The sequence below is a fragment of the Bos taurus genome, chromosome 20, assembly GCF_002263795.3.
Source record: "Bos taurus isolate L1 Dominette 01449 registration number 42190680 breed Hereford chromosome 20, ARS-UCD2.0, whole genome shotgun sequence".
NCBI classification, from domain to species: Eukaryota; Metazoa; Chordata; class Mammalia; order Artiodactyla; family Bovidae; genus Bos; species Bos taurus.
In genome coordinates, this window is record NC_037347.1 from 23,747,558 (window position 1) to 23,770,077 (window position 22,520).

Genomic DNA, 22,520 nt, shown 5'->3' on the forward strand with positions numbered 1-22,520 from the left:
TAGCATATTAGTAATTCTAGAATCTGGGCACAGAACAGTCACGGTTTCATTCCTATCTTCCAAAAAGAAGTTATACTGAAGAGTGGTGATCCTGTACCTGATTGCCTTTGTATCTCTGAAACACACAAGCTGTCATACACCCCCTGGGTTTCTGTGGGTTAAGTGAGGTGAGGGTGTCACGTGTTCCTCTTCTCACACCATCAGTTATGACAGGCCTTCTGACCATCCCTACAGCATTTTCAGAGGATGGAGATGGCACAATTCTAGGCAGTATTTAAGAATCCTCTTGGTGATCCAAAACTCAAAGATGAGGTATTACGGTTTTTAGATGAAGTAATCAACTACCATGTGGCGGGCAGTCACAGAGTCCAGAATTCAAACATACTGTCGTCATGTGGTACACCTCCACGACCTTGGCCAAATTATTTACCTTTTCTAAATCAGTCTCCTTGTGCAAAGTGCAAATAGTATCTACTCAGATGTGCCACTGGTGATTAGATTTAAAGTATATAAAATGCTGATTATAGCACAATGCCTGGCACACTGTTTACCTAATAAATAATCACCATCCTCATAACAGAGTACAGTATTCACAGAAAGATTCTGGGACCATAATACTAATGACCATTTAATGGAAGTTTAGAAATAAACTTTAGGGAAAGGACTAAAACAGCACACAATTAATTTAAAAATGAAAGTGACGGTCACTCAGTCGTGTCTGACTCTTTGTGATCCCCTGGACTATACAGTCCGTGGAATTCTCCAGGCCAGAATACTGGAGTGAGTAGCTTTTCCCTTCTCCAGGGGATCTTCATCTTTAAAACCTTAAAACCCATAAAATTCAATGCAGTGAAGTACAGGCTCACAGCTGATTTTGTGATGTTTAATCTATGCATTACAAAAATCACTGATTCATAAACTCAGTAATCTATTAGTCAGTCTTCAATAATATCGGGTGAAAAGCATATAATTCAGGGTATGTTAAAAATAATTTATCTCAAAATAAATAGATAAGAAATAATAATATTTTAAGTATCTTACATTAATTGCTATGAAGTCCAAGCTCATTTATTTTCATTTTTAAGAAAGTTCAATGTATACAGAATTTACCACTATATATATCTACATAAGCTAATATTTTTGCAATGATTATAGAATTTCTAAATATGGCTTTCTTTATATACTGTGCCTATTATTTGCTTCTTATAATTCACTTATAATTACTCCTTTTGTATTTCCTTTACCTTTACTTTTTCATTTAAAATTTTTCTTCAGTTAAATTAAGTACCTATTTGATTTTGTATGCAATGGACAGCATTTTCAGCTATGCTATTATTTGGTGGAATTATATAGCAAGCCATTAGGTTGTTGTTGTTTAGTCACTAAACCGAATCAGACTCTTTGGTTACCCCATGGACTGCATGCAGCCCGCCAGGCTCCTCTGTTCATGAGATTTCCCAGGCAAGGATACTGGAGAAGGTTGCCATTTCCTTTTCCAGGGGATCTTCCCAGCCCAGGGATTGAACCTGCATCTCTTGCATTGCAAGAGGTCTCCTGCATTGCAGGTGGATTCTTTACCACTGAGCCACCAGGGAAACCCCTACATGGGCAGAAGATTTCCTTTTATTATCCAAAATTAAAAATAATATAATATTCTTTTTGGTAAGTCAATGTCATTCTAAGTATATTTCTTATATCAGAAAGAAGTATATATATAGAAAACTCAACCACACCTTCAAAGACATCCGTCATTTTGCAGATGTGGGCAAATGTGGCGCCGGTCGCCCAGGTGTACACTACATCCATCAAGTGAGGTTTAAATGAGCTTAGGTAAGTCTCCTCATCAATTTCCAATTTGGCTTCTGCTGAAACTTTTGCAATTCTTTTAGCACATTCCTTTGAAAAGAAAAGATATGCTTCAAATTTCTTACTTATGATCTCCCATATCACTTTCTTTTTAGGCTTCCAAAGCCGGTATTCTACAAGTTTCCTTTTTCTTCCTTGGTAGTAATATGCCTACAATCTGGATGTTCTGCTTCTGAGTAGCCACACTGCCTGACCCACTGTTCAGTAATCAAACAGCAAAGCTTTCTCACTATATTAGAAAAAAACAAATCAAGAGTATGATTTTCACCCAGTAATACCTTTTGTACAATAACCAAAACTCATTAAAACTATTCAAGAGTGACATTTAACTAATGTGTTTCATTAACAAAACAAAGACAACAGTAACAAAACAGCCTTGCTGCTAAGTGCTAAGTCGCTTCAGTCGTGTCCGACTCTGTGCGACCCTATGGACAGAAGCCCACCAGGCTCCTCCGTCCACAGGATTCTCTAGGCAAGAATCCTAACAGAACAGCCTTAGAGAAACAAAAATCCTATGGCAAAATGATGTTTTTCTGCAACAAAGCTTTAAAAAAGGTACATTTTAAGATTTTCTTTTCCTAACAATAAGAAGGTAGTCATTCTTTTCTCCTGGTAACTGAAAGGGTCAAAAACCCCCAGGCCTATGAAGACTTCACTAGTTCTGGAGTTTAAACTTCTTAGTAACATGAAAAAGTGCTAAATATTCCATTAAAGAGATCATTTTTATGATTCACTCTTCATTCCTCTATTGCACTGTCTTACAGTGATAGACAAAATCATTCCTCCTAAGAAATAATAAAAGATACCAATTCATTATTATGAACCAAGGGTCCCCAAACTCTGGGATCTAAGAGGTGGAGCTGATTAAAAATAACAGAAGTAAAGTGCACACTTTCTGCCATAAGGGTGGTATCATCTGCTTGATGAAAGTGAAAGAGGAGAGTGAAAAAGTTGGCTTAAAGCTCAACATTCAGAAAACGAAGATCATGGCATCTGGTCCCATCACTTCAAGGCAAATAGATGGGGAAACAGTGGGAACAGTGTCAGACTTTATTTTGGGGGGCTCCAAAATCACTGCAGATGGTAACCACAGCCATTAAATTAAAAGACGCTTGCTTCTTGGAAGAAAAGTTATGACCAACCTAGATAGCATATTGAAAAGCAGAGACATTACTTTGCCAACAAAGGTCCGTCTAGTCAAGGCTATGGTTTTTCCTGTAGTCATGTATGGATGCAAGAGTTGGACTGTGAAGAAGGCTGAGTGCTATAGAATTGATGCTTTTGAACTGTGGTGTTGGAGAAGACTCTTGAGAGTCCCTTGGACTGCAAGGAGATCCAACCAGTCCATTCTGAAGGAGATCAGTCCTAGGTGTTCTTTGGAAGGAATGATGCTGAAGCTGAAACTCCAATACTTTGGCCACCTCATGCAAAGAGCTGACTCATTGGAAAACACTCTGATGCTGGGAGGGATTGGGGGCAGGAGGAGAAGAGGACGACAGAGGATGAGATGGCTGGATGGCATTACGGACTCGATGGACGTGAGTTTGAGTGAACTCCGGGAGATGGTGATGGACAGGGAGGCCTGGCGTGCTGCGATTCATGGGGTCGCAAAGAGTCGGACATGACTGAGCAACTGAACTGAACTGAAAGTGCACACTAAATGTAAAATTATTCCCAAACCATCTTCCCACCTCACTCTGATGGTGAAAAATTTGTCTTCCATAAAACTGGTCCCTGGTTTCAAAAACATATGCCTTTGAGGATCCAGAAATAATCTTAAAACCTGATTTTAAAATTTATTATAAACGAGGATAGAAAAATGTAAAACAAATTGAACTAACTCTATCTATCAAGATGCCATTCTTAACATCAAGGAAAACAGTGCATGCACTGAATTGCTGATACAGTTTATCTATATTATACAATGGTAAATCTGTACTCAAAGCAACTCTATATAATTTATTATTTTGGTGAGGGAGATGGTTTCATTTTTAAAATAAAAATTACAAATGATGTTATCAAAATAGTATTAAGTGACAAAACTAACATCAAATGATATATTTAATTGGAAGGAAGCTGTCTCTGTGGAATGAAAAGTACTATGATTCAGTTCAGTTCAGTTCAGTTCAGTTGCTCAGTCGTGTCCGACTCTTTGCGACCCCATGAATCGAAGCACGCCTGGCCTCCCTGTCCATCACCAATTCTAGGAGTTCACACAAACTCATGTCCATTGAGTCCGTAATGCCATCCAGCCATCTCATCCTCTGTCGTCCTCTTCTCCTCCTGCCCCCAATCCCTCCCAGCATCAGAGTCTTTTCCAATGAGTCAACTCTTCGCATGAGGTGGCCAAAGTACTGGAGTTTCAGCCTCAGCATCAGTCCTTCCAATGAACACCCAGGACTGATCTCCTTTAGGATGGACTGGTAAGACGTCCTTGCAGTCCAAGGGACTCTCAAGAGTCTTCTCCAACACCACAGTTCAAAAGCATCAATTCTTCGCCACTCAGCTTTCTTCACAGTCCAACTCTCACATCCATACATGACTACTGGAAAAACCATAGCCTTGACTAGATGGACCTTTGTTGACAAGGTAATGTCTCTGCTTTTCAATATGCTATCTAGGTTGGTCATAACTATCCTTCCAAGGAGTAAGCGTCTTTTAATTTCATGGCTGCAGTCACCATCTGGTTGATTTTGGAGCCCCCAAAAATAAAGTCTGACACTGTTTCCCCATCTATTTCCCAGGAACTGATGGGACCAGATGCCATGATCTTCGTTTTCTGAATGTTGAGCTTTAAGCCAACTTTTTCACTCTCCACTTTCACTTTCATCAAGAGGCTTTTTAGTTCCTCTTCACTTTCTGCCTTAAGGGTGGTATCATCTGCATACCTAAGGTTATTGATATTTCTCCCGGCAATCTTGATTCCAGCTTTTGCTTCTTCCAGCCCAGCGTTTCTCATGATGTACTCTGCATATAAGTTAAATAAGCAGGGTGACAACATATAGCCTTGACATACTCCTTTTCCTATTTGCAACCAGTCTGTTGTTCCATGTCCAGTTCTAACTGTTGCTTCCTGACCTGCATATAGGTTTCGCAAGAGGCCGGTCAGGTGGTCTATGATTAGACTGTCACAAATGTTTATTTCACAATATACTATTCTTAAAATACGTAGTTCAAAAAAATCTTACCTGCATTTGACGAAGTGGTCCTGCTAACTGCTCTGTTAATTTGGGCATCTCACTAGACTATAAAAGAAAGGGAAGATTATATACAAAACTCAAGTTTAAAATGCATTATATACTATTTACTTCTACAAACAAAACAAAGCTTTTATGATTTCTGTTCATTTCAAATGATAAGACCTCAGTCATTAGCATTTAAAGTTTCTAATTAACTTAATTATGTCAGCAAAATTATCACTCATGTCATCCTGAATTATACTATTCTTTTACATTTCAGAGGAAAATACTACACTCCTAAATTTTCAAAGTGTGCTAAATTAGCTATTTTTTGTGACCATAAATGGAACTGAAGGAGCAAATATTGTAAACATGCATAGTAGTTTAGTTACATCAACATTTATAAACTGTTATATCATATTTTGATTTTTTAAACAGTTTGACTTCTAGGCAACTTTTAACCTGTGAAAACTAAAAATCTTGTATAAACTACATTGGAAGTAATGCCTTCAATTTTAATCTTACCTAGGTATTTCTAACTCTCTAACCACTTTGAAAAGTGTTAGCTGCTTAGTCATGTCCTACTCTTTGCAACCCCAGGGACTGTAGCCTTGTAGCCCACCAGGCTACTCTGTCCATGGAATTCTCCAGGAAACAACACTGGAGTGGGTTGCCATTCCCTTCTTCAGGAGATTTTCCCAACCCAGGGACTGAACCCAGGTCTCCTGCACTGCAGGCAGATTCTTTACCCATCTGAGCCACTAGGGAAGCCTGTTTGAAGACAAAAATTTAAATGAGTTTCACTGTTCTTACTGTTCTCTTTCTATTACTGCAAAGTCCATCAATTTTTCAATTAGAAAAATTAAGAGTTTAAGGTCTATTACTAACCAATCAAATTAACATGGACAAGCTGCTTCAATTCTGTGTGTTGGTTTCTTAACACTCTGCTGCTAAGTCACTTCAGTCGTGTCTGACTCTATGTGACCCCATAGACGGCAGCCCACCAGGCTCCCCCGTCCCTGGGATTCTACAGGCAAGAACACTGGAGTAGATTGCCATTTCCTTCTCTGGTGCATGAAAGTGAAAGTGAAGTCGCTCAGTCATGTCCAACTCTTAGCGACCCCATGGACTGCAGCCCACCAGGCTCCTCCGTCCATGGGATTTTCCAGGCAAGAGTACTGGAGTGGGGTGCCATTGCCTTCTCCGTTCTTAACATTCTAAGGCACTCAAACCCTACAGACTTGTGATTAGTATAAAGATATTATTAGGTTGGTATAAAAGAAATTTCAGTTTTGCATTGTTGAATTATGCCATTTGATATTGGAATACTAGTCAAATGTGGTTCTGTTATACATCATTTTAATGCTCATTTCTTGCTTTATAAAGCTTTTTGCTAATGAATTATTACTTGCTGTTTATTTTATTTGTATTTTAGACTATGGAAATAATGTTAGACAAAAAGCAAATTCAAGCAAATTTCTTATTCAAGTTCAAAAGGAGTGATAAAGCAGTGCAGACAACTCGCAACATCAACAATGCATTTCACCCAGGAACTGCTAATGAACATACAGTGCAGTGCTAGTTCAGGAAGTCTGGCAAAGACGACGAGAGCCCTGCAGATGAAGAGAGCAGCCACTGACCATCAGAAGTGACGACAACCACCTGAGAGGACCACTGAAGCCGACCCTCTTCCACCTACACAAGAAGCTGCCCAAAAACTCAACAGTGACCATCCCACGCTCATGTGGCACTTGAAGGAAAGTGAAAGGGTGAACAAGCTCGATAAGTGGGTACCTCATGAGCTGATCGAAAATCAAAATATTCGTCATTTTGAGGTGTCATCTTCTCTTAGTCTACCCAACAACCATGTACCATTTCTCGACTGGATTGTGATGTGCAACGAAAAGTGGATTTTACACGACAGTCAGAGACAACTAGCTCACTGGGTGGATGTAGAAAAAGCTCTAAGGCACTTCCCAAACCCAAACTTGCTCCAAGAAAAGGATCATGGTCACTGTTTGGTGGTCTGCTGTTCGTGTGATCCATGAGAGCTTTCTGAATCCTGGCGAAACCATTACATCTGGTGTACCCAAAATTGCAACGCCTGCAGCAGGTACTGGTCAACGGAAAGGGCCCAATTCTTCTCCACAATCACGTTTGACTGCATGTTGCACAACCAACGCTTCAAAAGCTGAAAGAAGTTTGGCCTCACCTGCCATATTCACCTGACCTCTCACCAACTCACTACCACTTCTTCAAGCATCTCTACAACTTTTTGAAGGGAAAATGCTTCCACAACCAGCAAGATGCAAAAAATGCTTCCCATGAGTTCATCAAATCCCAAAGCATGGATTTCTATGCTACAGGAATAAACAAACTTATTTCTCATTGGCACAAATATGTTAATTGTAATGGTTCCTATTTTGGTTAATAAAGATGAACTTGAGCCTAGTTATAATGATTTAAAATTCAGGGTCCAAAACGGTAATTACTTTTGTACTAATCTAATATTAAGGAACAATTAATTTTGACAAAGGTAGACTTACTATACAAAAAATTATTGCAAGAAATTTATGTATATATGTGTGAGACAGGATTTAAAGTAATTATAGGTAAATTAAGTAAGAAACCAAACTACAGGCTAGTTGTAACAGATCTGCCTTTAAGCATCAGTATTTATATAGGACTTGGTTTTGATTTGTATCAGGTATATATTATATAATAAATTATGAACCAGGTTCTGTGTTATTCCTATTAAAACAAAAAAATTATGATAAGTAATGAGAAAGCAAAATGGCCAGAATGAACTCAGTATCTCAGTTTAGTGAAAAGTATGCAAGACTGTAAATATCTTTGATATTGCATCCATCCCCTGGTCACCAGTTACTGCTCTCCTCTCTCCTGGTCATTATAAGCAGAAGGCACTGGTCATGATATAAGTAAGTTAAGTGTCTCTCACTTTACCAACACGTTCCCACCAGGTACATGCAGTTTGCCCCGTCTCTCCTTTAGGTCTTGATTCAAATTTTACTCTATCAGTGAGGCTTTTTCTAATCACCTTATTTAAAATAGTAAATGCAGCCCCCCCAAATGATTTCTATTTGCCTCCTTTGCTTCACTTTTCTCCAAACCTCTCATCCTTCTGACATAATATGTCTGTTCTTGATTTCTTTATCTTCATTGACTAGCATACACGAAAGTATCATGAAAGCAAAAAATTCTGTTGTCTCTCTCGGGTCTTGGTCTCTGCAGTGCATGCAGTGGGTGATTAATAAGCATCTGAAAGACACTTGTTATTTACATTATAAAGACTGTGTAATTCTATATTACTTCTAATGATATAAAAATAAGGGCACAGTTTTAGAAATAACACATTTTAAAATAGAAATTATCAGCATTGATAACCAATATCTTACTATATTTACCTTCTTCTCTGGCTAGAAAATACTTTTAAAAGTATCAACGACATTCCGTGTTACTTTCAACACAATGATCCATTTTGCTGTTGACGGCACCATGGGAAGCATGATGACAGCACATACAGCAGAGTGTGGCTTCACTGAACAAATCTTTACCACACACAGTGACATCCTGCCCCAAGATTTAAAAACTATGGTTTGGTGAAGCCCAACTCCTGTGAAGAGGTAACACACTTGGCCTCTCAAAAGACAGGATTTTTGTTGTGCCAAATGAAAAACAAAAAACACAACAGAGTATAAGAAATTAGCCAGAAGACAAAGTCTGCCATGGCAGAAGATCATCAACCCCCAAACAATCTGTAAACCTTAGATCTGTTCAAAGAAAACCTGACAAACGTTCTTAACAATTATCTCAGAAATTAATGTAGTAAGATTTTGAACCTAAGGAAAACAGCCTAACATAATATTTCATAAAGAAATGCATTCCTCACAGGCAGATTAAATTACTTCATAAGTGCACAGCATTCTTAGGAGAGCATAAATCATTTTTCAATTAGTGTCCTACTTGTTGTCATTGCCACTATAGTAGTAATGCTAATCTGCAATCAGGGAGCTTAAAGAAACGTGCCCACACCTATTTCAAGAAGTTATGTAACTGATCTGATTAATAAGGAAATAGTTACTGGATAAATAGATCAATGGCAGAATTGCAAAAACAAATTTGTCTTACACAATTTACTTTTTAAAAAATTTAAATATATGATAAAATTTTAAATATATGATAAAAGGTCATCTAAAAATTTACATAACATTATTTTTAGAAGGCGAATGTCCTTGTCTTAATCTTACTTCATCAATTTTATACACAATGAATAAAATCTTGAATTTGAAATGTGAAACATGTATTTTACTCTTTTAAACAAACACTGGCTTTTGAATTAAAGTAAGGGGCTTCTGGAGAATCCCAGGGACGGAGGAGCCTGGTAGGCTACAGTCCATGGGATTGCAAAGAGTCGGACACGACTGAGCGACTTCACTTCACTGACTTCACTTCAAGGGGCTTCCCAGGTGATGCAGTGGTAAAGATTCTACCTGCCGATGCAGGAGACGCAGGTTTGATCCCTGGGGTCGAGAAGATCCTCTGAAGTAGGAAATGGCAACCCACTCCAGTATTCCTGCCTGGAAAATTCCATGGACAGAGGAGCCTGGTGGGCTACAGTCCACTGGTTTGTAAAGAATCAGATGCGACTGAGCACAATGGATGATTAGTGTTCTCATGGTCCACCTAGCACTTCATTTTTATTTCTTAAAAGTTGCTGAAAGTCAACTAACTTCAAAGTCTACTCACTTGAAAAGATTATTGATGAGAATCTTATGGCCATTACCTCAAATCTTGCCTATGAAATCAAAGATTTCAGCTGTTACTATTGATATAATCAGCTGCCTCATAGTTACTCTCCAAAACTGAGAAGAGGCGTATTAATTCAGTCTCACTCTCTTCATTTTCACTAGTTTGCCTAATTTTCATTTTTTCTTCTAGGACTGTCTGACTAACACAGACCTTCAAATAATGCACTGGGTTATGGAACAAATTTATAACTTAGAATCTGACTAACAATGATTGTCTATAAATAAAATTCTAGTTTATTCTTTTCTGATAATATAACTATTAATATGAAAATATGAAAGTCATTTTATAATTTAAAAATCCATAATATTAAAATTAAACTATAAAATGCAAATAAATAAGATGTGCTAAATACATAAACTCACATTCTCTTGAAACACAAAGCAGCTCAGTAGTGCTGTTGCTTGCTCTGCAGATAGGTCATTGAAAAGGCCATTAAACATCATCTCAGTTAGAAGGAGCTCATCAGCACTGTACCACCACAAAAAAAAAAGAAACTCCAAATATCAGAATACAAAAACACATATATATAGCCACACATCCTTAAGATACAGTTTTAAATTAAGACTTGTCTAACTAAGGAAATGGCAGGTCTTCATATTTATGAATAAATCAATAGTAAATGTGAAATGGGTGTCTCATATAAAGAGCTCATCCTAGCAAACACCAAAACAGATATTCATGTAAATAAATAATGTTTTCTTGACTCTCAAAATACCATAAAAATTAGCTATTAGCATTTATTACCTAGGTTTAAGGACCTTTTACATTGTTTGTAGCTCAATTAAATTTGAATTATTTTTTACAAATAACTTTAAAAAATAGAAAATGAAAAACAACTTTATTAGAAATCTTAATTAGAATGTATCCATAGCAGACACACATTTTGCAAACTTCCTAAGATTTCTAAAAGTCACAAACCATCTAGCTTTACGGTAATAACTAATCAAAAACAAAAGTCAAAAGCTAAATATGGGTTCCTAATGATAAACAGAGTTAAGTTCCTAACAGAAAAAACAAAAGGACAAAAATACAAATAAGACTACTTCTATAGTCTAATGTGGGAGAGGCAGATGGGAAAGATAATAAGCACATGACAGCAATTTAGTAGAGGTTTGTATAGGCAATTACGCAAAAAAAAAAAAAAAGTTGAGACTAAAATCAATCTGAAGAAACGCAAAGCAAGTTTCAGAAGATCTTGAAAAAAACATGTAGGAATGGGGAGTGATGGAAAGGTCATGCTAAATGAAAGAAACGTGTGGGATGTGGCAACAGAAGGGATACACAGGAAAGGGCAAGAATATACTCAATTATGGAATTTATTTTAAAAGCAACAGAGAATCATTGACAGACTTTTACCGAAGAATGACATGCTAGGATTTATGCTTTGGAAAGAAAATTCTGAAAGCAAGAGAATAAAGGATGGGTTGCAGAAACTTATAAAAGGGATGCACTTCAGTTACTGGGAACAGTTAAAACAGCACAGAGATAGGAGAAAACAATCATGAAGATGTGCAAAGAGAGTAGGAAGGGTGAGAAGGAATCTAGGACGACTCCTCAGCTTTTGCCTGCAGTGATTTTATTCTCCAAGACAGATCAGAAGGAGAGGCAAAGCAGGGGGAAAGTAATGCGCTTTGATATGTGATATTTTTATCTTTATCTCTCTAAATATTCTTTCTCCCAAGACTAAATCTAGCTGCAGATACCCGAGAAATAAATCAATTATTTAATAATATATTAAATTTATATTAATAATTTAAAATAAAATTAAATTGCTATCAATTTAATAATTATTGAGTACTATATAACATCACAAAGAAATAATTCCAATAACATTAATCTCGGCATTTAAATAAGCAGATCGATGTTATAGTCTAAATTTAATCTTGCATAAATTATTAACTTTATACTGCCTAGGTTTCTTTAATTACAAAGCAGGAAAGCTTAATTTTATCAAGGTTAAAGGAAAGCTATTCAATACAAGCGTGTGGGCCAAATCTAACACGAAGTGTTTTATATTTAGCTTGCATAGGAACCTAAAAACATAATTCTGAAATATTTTGTGAACATTTAAAAATCAAGAGATTTCACCAAAAAAAAAAAAAAAGAAAGAAAGAAACTAGATATCTGACTTTTCTAACTTAGACTCTGATATCACATTATTTTTTAATAACTAATTGGGGTTGGGTAGTTGCTGCCTCCTTTTGGTGGCCTACAACTGTTCTGTTTACCACAGAATCTTGGCCCCTGCAGACATCTGAAGTCGTATCTGAACTAGATGATCCACAAGAACGATATGAGTAAGTCTTCATCAGGAATGTCCAAAAGCATTTACAAAGGCTTGTAATTTTCTGACCCCATACATTAGGGCCTTGGTGAGTACATAAAAACTATTTTGAGATGTCTTTTATGGACTCACAGAGAATAACTGACTATGGCAAAATATCTTCAAAATGATGGCAGTCACAAGGGATCCTGAGCCAGAACCATCTTATGGGCCAGTCTTAGAATTTCTGACCCACAGAAACAATCAGAGAGAATGAAATGACTTCTGCTTTAAGTCATTTAGCTTTAAGGTCATTTGTAATGTGGTAGAAGATTACCAAAATAAACAGCTGATATCTAATATACAAAAGATTATATCTGATTTTAAGCTGTGGCATATAATATGCTACGTTAGCCCAAAACTTTACATAAAAGAGGACAATGATTTTAGTTTCAAGGTGGGAAACTGTTAGTAACTACAAAAAAATTAAAATAAAAATTCATGTGTAAACTAAGACTACAGTTACATAAAAATTCCACAGTGCTGTAAAATAAAGAAAAAGGAAACATGAAGATACTAATGGTTTCTGCATTAATTAGTAAGATCCAAGATTTTTATTCTCCCTAATTTCTCAACTTCATGGCCAAAACCTGTATTTTAATAAAACAGTTCTTTTTCCAAAAGATTAACAGCCCTCTTTTAAAATCAGTATTCTACTTTAGAATCAGTTTTCTAGAACAACCAGGTATTACCTGCTTATCTCACAAGCTACTCGTCCTTTCATCTCTATGACATCAGAAGATGTAGCAAATCCCAACCTCCTTAAAACACGTTTGCGACATTTGAGCTCATCCATTTGTAGGACAGTTCTTGCTTTCTTTAGTTCTCGCTTTGCGGATTTAATGTCTATTGCAATCTAAGGCATACAAAAGTAAAAAGAAGTTCAATGATAAAGTAAACAGAATAAAAATTACATTTACTCATGAAATGAATCAAAAAATATTATATTGGGGGAGGGGTGGAGAGGAACATAGCAGTTTCTTACTATTCCAGGATATTATACAAGAATGATGATGTTATCTGAGGTAGCAATCAAATCAGCTCCAACTTTTCATCCTTACGGAATTAGGGGCAACTCAATTTCTTTTAAGCCCTCAAATTGCATAAAAATCTGCCTAAAAGCTGGAAAAGGATTTAGCAAAGAAAACAAGTCTTTATTCTGTAGACAGAGATGAAAGCTTAAAAGGAAAATGTTATTTTGAGGTCATATTTTAGATTAAATGTGTTTTAAAATTCCATTAATCTGTAGATTAATGGAATTAATAATATATATAGATATTATAGGAGAAGGAAATGGCAACCCACTCCAGTGTTCTTGCCTGGAGAATCCCAGGGACGGGGGAGCCTGGTGGGCTGCCGTCTATGGGGTTGCACAGAGTCGGACACGACTGAAGTGACTTAGCAGCAGCAGCATAGATGTTATATACCCATCAACTGTGACAGAGCTGACAGTACAAAGCAAGAAAACACTGGGATCCTAAAGTGGAGGCTTGAAGTTCAGAAAAACATTGATAGAAGGTTTAGGAACTGAGAAGCTGAAATTCAGACTCGTATTTTGCAGATGCTTTATTAAGCTTCAACTGAGGAGAAGTTAAAGGCAACGACGGTGGTCAGTAATTGAATTTATTGACAGCTAACTATGAATCCTGATTCTTCAAGTGCTTTACATTATTTCATTTAATTCTTATAGCAGACATAAACGTGCATTTTACAAATGAGAAAACTGAGGCAGAGAGAGATTACCAAGTAAACTGGTCAAGATCACAGAGAGAGAGAGAGTAATAAAAGATGGGATTCAAACCCAAGCTTGGGATTGATGGCATTTGGACTCTTAGCAACTGTTTACATTGCTATGAACTGACATGTCCCAGTGCTAGGAGGATAAGAAGGAATGCTTTATACGTCACCTAACATGCTACCTCTATGCCGCCTGGCATGTTTATTAGGCCTATCAGAAAAAAAAATTATCTTCTGAAGTTTCTTTAATTTAAGATGTGCCTATGTTATTAGCATAGAAGACTGTTCTAAATACCCAGAGGCATACAAAGCTTACAGGTTGGTAGAAGAGAGTCTACTATTTAAGATTTTTACCTCAGTAATTTTTATACTGATTACATGTTGAAATGTATTCTGGATATACTGAGTTAAATAAAAAAATCTCATTAAAATTAATTTCACCTGTTTTTCATTTTTTAAAAAAAGTGTGTACTAAAGACTTTTATGTGAGAAGCTTGTATTATATACTGCATGATGCTGTTCTAGATCTTTTTCTACATACCTTCAAAGAACACAGAATAGATTATCCATGTCTGTAAATACATGAATACACAGGTACAGCAGTTTTCCCCACAAAAGTGTGATCAGCTTCCTTTCCCACTTAATACAATCAGGATTTCTTTTCCAAAAAGTACATATACAGTTACCTCATTCTTTTTAAGGGTCATTTTGATACCCACTGTGTGGATATTCATAATTCATGTATCTAACTTTCTACTGATGAACACAGAGGTGGTTTATATTCACTTGCTTTTTCAAACAATGATACAAGAACATCCTCATATTGCCTCACTTTGTAGAAAGCTGGGTCAGAGGGTAGGAGGACTTAAAATGTTGACAGTTGAGCAGTCAGATTCTGAACGGCTTCCTAGGCAGGGCTAAGGAATGTTAAGTTTATCTTGCACTCTCTAGAACGTCATAAAATTGTTAACTCTTCATAGTTTTCTTGCAGTATAAGTAAGGGGGAACAGGAGAGATACCTACTATAATCTCACAACAAGCTGTGGTTTTCCTTTCAGTCTTTTCTGGTGTATGACACTACTCAGCAAAAGTAAAAACACAGCCCACATCAGTTTCAGGTCTTACTTCTAGAGCTTAATGCTCCCGCATAAGCACTTTTTGCATGTACTGCAGTCTTTATAACAAGTTCATTTAGCCAGACTTTTAGCCAGACACTAGGGCCTTTTTGTTATATTTGAGTAGCTCAGATAATCCCTTTCTCTGGGGCTTCAAGTCACGTTATCCACAGATACTCTTCAGTTATCACTCAACCAAACTCAGGTCTCTTTGTTCTTGTGTTCAAACTATTAAAGTTGATTCTCTGGTGTAGGGAGTAACTGGACGCAGGGAGGGAGCTGCAAGGTCCTGGTGAGAGATGGGTAGGCTGGGATCATACTAGCACACTCTGAGCATGCTCAAGCTTTTAATGTCTCAGTTTCCTCATTTTGAGAGGAAACCTTCACGGTGGGCCACAGCATAGTATATATGCTACATGTTCACTGAGAACATACTTGCTGTGCCCAACACAGCACAGGCCACATCATGTTAGTTCACAAAAAGCTAGGAAGGGGCAGTGCTGTTAAAACTATGAGCTGAATACATTACTTTATTAGGCAAAGAAGTTTCTACTCACATTATTTATTGAATAAATACCAGGCACCTACTTCATAAAAACAGATCATTATGAGAGATATGAAAGAGTATAAGTAAGCTAAAATGAAACACCTGAGCCTAAGGAGCTTAAAATCTAGTTTGTGAGACAGAAAGACAAACACAGGAAGAGTGGCATGTGATAAAAGCTGAAAAAGCACAAAAGCAAAGAGTGATAAACTTCAAGGAGAAAATGCTATTTGGATATACAAGAGATTCTAGTTGAAGAGAAGTGGATAGTGGAAAGAAATGTGTTCACTTCAACAAGCTTTTTCCGAATTCATTATTCAGAATGGCTTATAAGAATGCTTTAACTGGTTGGAGAACACAGCTAGTTACTCTAAAAAGGTGAACTACTACTTTATAGCACTAGACCAGCTATAATTAAAAATGCAGACAATAACAAATGTTGGGGAGGATGTGGAGAAACTGGACTTTACTGCTGCTGAGAACATAAATGGTGCAGCACTTTGGAACACAGTTTGGCACTTTCTCAAAAAGTTAAACACAGAGCTCCTCTAGGACCCAGCAATTCAACCCAATTCCATCTAAGGGAAATGGAAACATATGTCCACATAAAAACTGTACACAAATGTTCATAGCACTATTATTCATAGCAGCCAAGAAATGGAAAAACTCCAAATGCTCATCAGCTGACGAATGGTAAACAGAATGTGGTATAACATATATAAGGCAATATTTTTCAGCTATAAAAAGGAATAAAATACAAATTCATGCTACAATATGGATGAATCTTGAAGACGTTAACTAAGAAGGCAAACACAGAGGCCACATATTTTATTATTTACATGAAAGCTCCACAACAGGCAAATCCATAAGGCAAAAATGAGATCTGCAGCTGCCAGGGACTGGAGGGTAGGGAAATGGGGAGTGACTGCTAATAGGGATGAGGTTTCTTTTGTGGGTAATGAGAATGTTCTGCAGTTAGATAGTGGTTATAGTTGCAGACCATACTGTGAATACACTAACAACCACTAAATGGTATGCTTTAAAGGGATGAATGTTATGCTATTTGAATGATATCTCAATTAAAGTGATCGACTTTTTTTTTGCTAGTAAGAATTGATAGCTAGACATCCTCCTGCTTTAGCTGATGAAACCAATAGAAAAATAAAATGAAAAAATATATATACTCTCTCATATAGTGAAATACATAGAATTCTATGATAAAAATGTTTCTGCCATACCTGTGCTTTTTTTTCACAAAGTGTATACACAGTTTCCAAATTTGGATCATTGTGAAGAGGATGAGAATACATTCGATGCTCAAAGGCCTCTACTTTCTGGATAACTTTTTTCAGTCCTTGATCCTGAATGCCCATGTCATCAATAGGGTCTAATAAGGGAACACCATCAGGAAAACGTTTCTGAACTTCCTGAAACAAAATATTTAAAATTCATTTTTCACCTCACAGATAATATTAGTTAAGACTAAGCTAAATCAGTATTTCCTTTTATGTTTTTCCTATGCACAATACTTCTAATATTTAGAGTTTAGTTAAGTTCTGGATGTGGCACAACTTATTGATAAAACCCATTCCTGTACATTTACTGCTATAACTTCCTGCCATTATAAAGAATCCTGAATTGAACATCTCAAGTGTAAATTTTTTTCAATTTTCTGATTACTTCTTTGGGCTGATTCTTAGGGAGCGTGGTACTGAGTCGAAAGACTTAAAAAGACAAACTTTTTAAGGGATCCAGATCCTCATTGCTACACTTTTTTTCCCTAACATGATTTAACTATTAAATATAATGAACATGTGAATTCAGAGAAGAGAGAGGTTATTACAGTCTGATATCCCATTGGAAGACTTTCAGGGTCTTAGATAGGCCTTAAACGTAAGATAGGATTTGGTCAGTTAGAAATTTAAAAAAAAGGTTACCCACAAAACTTTTTGTAAAATTGTTAAGAGAATTATTCATTTTAAGAAGCCCACATATGGACCACAGCTTAAAAATTCCTACTCTACACGAAAAGCATCCAGTTTTCTCAGATTTTAGTATATGGCCTTTGCTACATAGTAAATGCTCTTCAAATATTTATTTACTAACCAACTAATAATTTTCCATAAGACTATTTTATCCATGTATTAATCAAAAGTCCAGGCACATAATTTTATATATAAAAACTTTTAACACACTCTATAGTTACTTTCATTCATAACCAGTAAAGAAAATGTATTTAACATACAGCAGTGGTCACGTTCTACTTTGTGAGCCCTCCTTTAGACTCACTTGTTGGTAGATTCAAAGAGAGGGCAATCTACATGTAGATCTGCTGCCACTATGTTTCTTAAAAATAACTGCCACTATTGGCAGTGTTTATAGTTTTTCTGAAAGAAAGCAATATATTTAAAAGCATATCAATTTCCTTGTTATACAATCTATATATATTTACATACAATTTATATTTAATTTATAAAATTAATGTGTATACCTGTATTGATTTTAGAACACTCTGTCTATTGTCCAGTGGTCGAAGGTCTTTAGGGATGTAAAGTCTAACACTGCTGATAGCAGACAGGAGATGCACCAAAACTGGAACAACCTACCAACAGAAAAGTTATATACATATAACAATTAACACTGCACATTTTCAAATTCTGCCATTTCTTAAATATACTTTGAATCCTTATAAGAAAACTGCATTTACATTATGTGGCAGGTATAATAAGTGGATAGTAACCACTGTGGAAGCTTATACCTTAATAGAAACTATTATTTTGTTTTAAATATATTTATTTATTTGGCTGCACCAGCTGTTAGTCACAGCATGTAGGATCCAGTTTCCTGACCAGGCATCAAACACGGGCCCCCTGCACTGGAAGCCCAGAGTCCCAGCCACGGGACTATCAGGGAAGTCCCTAGAACTATATTTAAGACGTAAAAACAAATTCAAAGCTTTAAGAAACAGGCTAACAAATGGTACATAAAAATAAGTGATTCCCTCAACAGAATCCGTACTTCATTCATTTTTGCATCCTCAGTAATTGGTGCTTTTTTAATATCTAAAAGTACTACAGCACTACAAATGAAGGGAAAACTATTTAAGTGTAGATGGCCATGAAATATTCATGTAATCTCTGGATGGGCCAGAATGACTCTGTTAGACATAATCTTGAAAACCAACTATTTTCAAATCTTCCTCCATGCATTCTCCTGACAAGAATACCCTTCCCTCATCATCACACTGAAGCTGGCAAAGCAACAGTGATAAAAGTAATTTTTAGAATACACTGTTGAAAGTGTTAACCTCTACTAATCAACTACTATCCAAAGCTAGCTATATTCTAAGGCATCTTATTTTTCCTGGAAAAATAAATTCAAGATTTATTTCACAGGCAAAAGAAATAGCCACTTTACAAAGTCTTACACAAATGCTGATGAAAAGTTAAATTTGGCATTACATACACTTAAAATTAGAGAAGGGAAAGCTAACTATGGAAATCCCATTTCCTCCTCATATTTCATGTAAAGGAAATAGATTCAAACCAACCCTAAATAGTGCTACACAATCACTGTAGTTGAGAGATGAGATTTCCTTACAAACTGCCTATGGCATTATTTGCCTATATCCAGGAGTCCTACTGAAAATAATAATTTACAAAAGCAAATAATATTATATATGTATTCCACTTCTTAAGGTATACTTTTCCTTCCTGTTTCATTCTATGCCTCTGTCATTCAACCACATCAGACAGAAAAACTAGGAGTTATTTTTAAAGAGGGCTATTCTGTGCTCTGCACATGCTGCTTCCTATCTTGGAATGCAGATGTATCTTTAAAAAGTTCTAACATTCCTAAAAATTTGCCTAAATTTCATTACTTCTTTTATAAGCTTACAACATGCACACACCTTCGATAAGTCACCTCTTTGAGCACAAAATGCTCCCTCTGTATCTCTAAACCCCTTAAAGTCAGAGACTACGTGTACTGATGCAATTCATGCTTACGCGTGTCCACCTTAATTTCCTTAGTAAGACATGCTAAAGTAAACTGAATAGAAAATGTTTTTTCAGCAGAGGAAAGACACTCAGTTTGCCCAGGGTTCAGTGAAGGCTTTTCTGTAGGGATTGTCAACTGAACTGAATGAAATCGTATTATTAAGAGCTGCAAAGTTTCTCGTTATCTTTAAGTAAAACAGGTACACATGTGCATGCTTAATAAAATATGGGCCTAGAACACAGTAGACAGCAAACAGTTTTCACCTAAAATACTAACTCCAATGAATTACTCAACAGATCATTTTCTTAGAAAGAGTCTAAGCTTTGAATGTAAAAGGGAACCATGAATTATTATCAGTGTATGCCAGGAGAGAAGGAGAATGTTGGGATGTACGCCATATATTTGCCATTCCAAGTTGCAGCAACTTAAAAGATTCCTTTGGCTACAATGAATATATGCTAGATTGGGAGAATTTTAGCCTAATTTTAGGCAAGCAGTCAATTGATAAATGTTAGGGAAAACTAAATCATATAAGTTTCAATGGTGGTGGAATTCTAGAGAACAAATAAGAGTAAGGAACAAAGACCAAAACCTAGCTGGTATTCAAAATTATAGATAACACTAGGCTTTTAAATGATTATTTTGAAATGTTTAACAGTATAGTCTTTCTAATACTATCAACTCTGAGTCTCACATTCATTTCATCAATCCAAAGCAGCAGACTATGATGCTGCAGTGGCCAATTTTACTTTCCACAAACCAATGCCTATTATGACAAGTATCATTACAATGACCTTCCTTCAAAGACCTAGCCAATGTACCACGTACTTAAAGCAATGTTTAAAAATAACAAAATTTCAGTATGTTGGTCTACAAAAAGATACTTGAAAAGTCCTCAATTAGGTTTACTTACAATTACTCTATATTATTTATTTTAAAATAAAATAGGAGACATTCAATATGGGTTTCTAATGTGGCAAACTGAATGCTTTGCACTTAATTAAAAGGACATGTAAATTAAATTATTTTAAGGAAACTTAGAACTTATTTTCAAAAGACTGGCTATTTTCAGTCATTATTTTCATAGGAATGCAAAAAAAAAAGAGTATGGATGGAATAAAGTGTAAAATGAAACAATCACAAATTAATGATAAACATCTTTTTAGCCCAGGTAAATTCCAGCTTCATTATTAAATTCTCTTTATCCTTCACTATGTCACTAATTATCCTGCCATAATTTGATAAAGGGATTAATCATCCTACTGGTTTTTAGATGGCTTTAAGAAACCTTGAAAACTTCCAATTTAGAAATCATGAGAGTGTTTATTCTAATCACATTCAGGAAATCCAGTGATTATAAATATCTGAAATCTAGAAATGAAGTAAAGTACAAACCTGCATCTCTCCTTTCTCATCAGGTTTAGCTGGCTTTGCAGCCTCAGTAGCTGAATTTTTCAAGCTCTCTTTGCTACAGCGCAGAAGTACTTCTACTACATATAACGGATCCAGTTCACCAGAATTAGGCTAGAAAAAAAAACGGGATAAAAGTTTATTAATTTTCAAAAACTGGCACACAATTACAAGTTCCATGTGTACAGTAATTATGTTCTTGCATTTAGCACTATGACTGGCATATAAACAATGTTTCCTTCATGAAATGAAGCCTGTCTCTTTTCATTCTTCAACATGGAGCATGAGAAAACAGAGGAATTACCTGATATGAATTTAAATAGTATGATTACTGTCACCTGATATGCCATTGTTAAGTTTCTAATGATATAATAATAAGCTTATTATTATAATTCAATTTATGCTGCTGCTGCTACTAAGTCACTTCAGTCGTGTCCGACTCCCCATCCCTGGGATTCTCCAGGCAAGAACACTGGAGCGGGTTGCCATTCCTTCTCCAATGCATGAAAGTGAAAAGTGAAAGTGAAGTCGCTCGGTCGTGTCCGACCCTCAGCGACCCCATGGACTGCAGCCTTCCAGGCTCCTCCGCCCATGGGATTTTCTAGGCAAGAGTACTGGAGTGGGTGCCATTGCCTTCTCCGCAATTTATGCTAGAATTAGAAAATGAAACCAAAAGAATGATTAGTATCAGAAAATAAATATGTATCTTCAAATAATTCTAATTAAACAAGATGAAAAATACAATGAAAGTAGATTATTTTAGTTTTTGATTCAATATTTGAATAATCTCTTTTGTATAAAATTAGGTAAATAGAGAAGTTATTTTTTTCATTGAAGTACAGTTTATAGCTTCCCTGGTGCCTCAGATGGTAAAGAATCCACCTGCAATGCAGGAAACCTGGGTTCGATCCCTGGGTTGGGAAGATCCCCTGGAGAAGGGAATGGCTACCTACTCCAGTATTCTTATCTAGAGAATTCCATGGACAGAGGTGCCTGGCAGGCTACAGTCCATGGGGTTGCAAGGAGTCAGACACGACTGAGCAACTTTCACTTTCACAGTTTACAACATTTACAAAGCTGTATTCATTTCTGCTAAACAATTCAGTTATACATACAGTGCACTCTTTTTATATTCTTTTCCATCATGGTTTACCACAAGATATTGGATATAGTTCCCTGTGCCACATAGTAGGACCTTGTTGTTTATCCATTCTATATTAATAGCTTGCACCTGCTAATCCCAAACTGCCATTCCATCCCTCCTCTACCTCTCTCCCTCTTGGCAACTACAAGTCTGGTCTCTATTTCTGTGAGTCTGTATCTGTTTTAGATAGATTAACTTGGGTCATATATTAGATTCCACATATAAATGATATCATGTTTGTCTCTCTCTTTTTGACTCATTAGTATGATAATCTCTAGTTCCATTCATGCTGCTGTGAAGGGCATTATTTCATTCTTTTTATGGCTGAACAGTATTCCATAGTATACATGTATCACATCTTCTCTATTCATTT

The 22,520-nt window shown here is 36.2% G+C and overlaps 1 protein-coding gene across 2 annotated transcripts in view; it reads right to left on the minus strand.

Moving 5' to 3' along the window:
* Positions 1 to 22,520, minus strand: part of MTREX (Mtr4 exosome RNA helicase) — a 91,241-nt gene that overhangs the window by 8,699 nt on the left and 60,022 nt on the right. For both annotated transcript variants that reach the window (NM_001099012.1, XM_059878727.1), the window contains 7 exon segments: positions 1,734 to 1,896; positions 5,055 to 5,111; positions 10,238 to 10,343; positions 12,891 to 13,054; positions 16,833 to 17,021; positions 18,086 to 18,196; positions 20,989 to 21,117. In NM_001099012.1, coding sequence (NP_001092482.1) covers positions 1,734 to 1,896; positions 5,055 to 5,111; positions 10,238 to 10,343; positions 12,891 to 13,054; positions 16,833 to 17,021; positions 18,086 to 18,196; positions 20,989 to 21,117 — 919 coding nt within the window.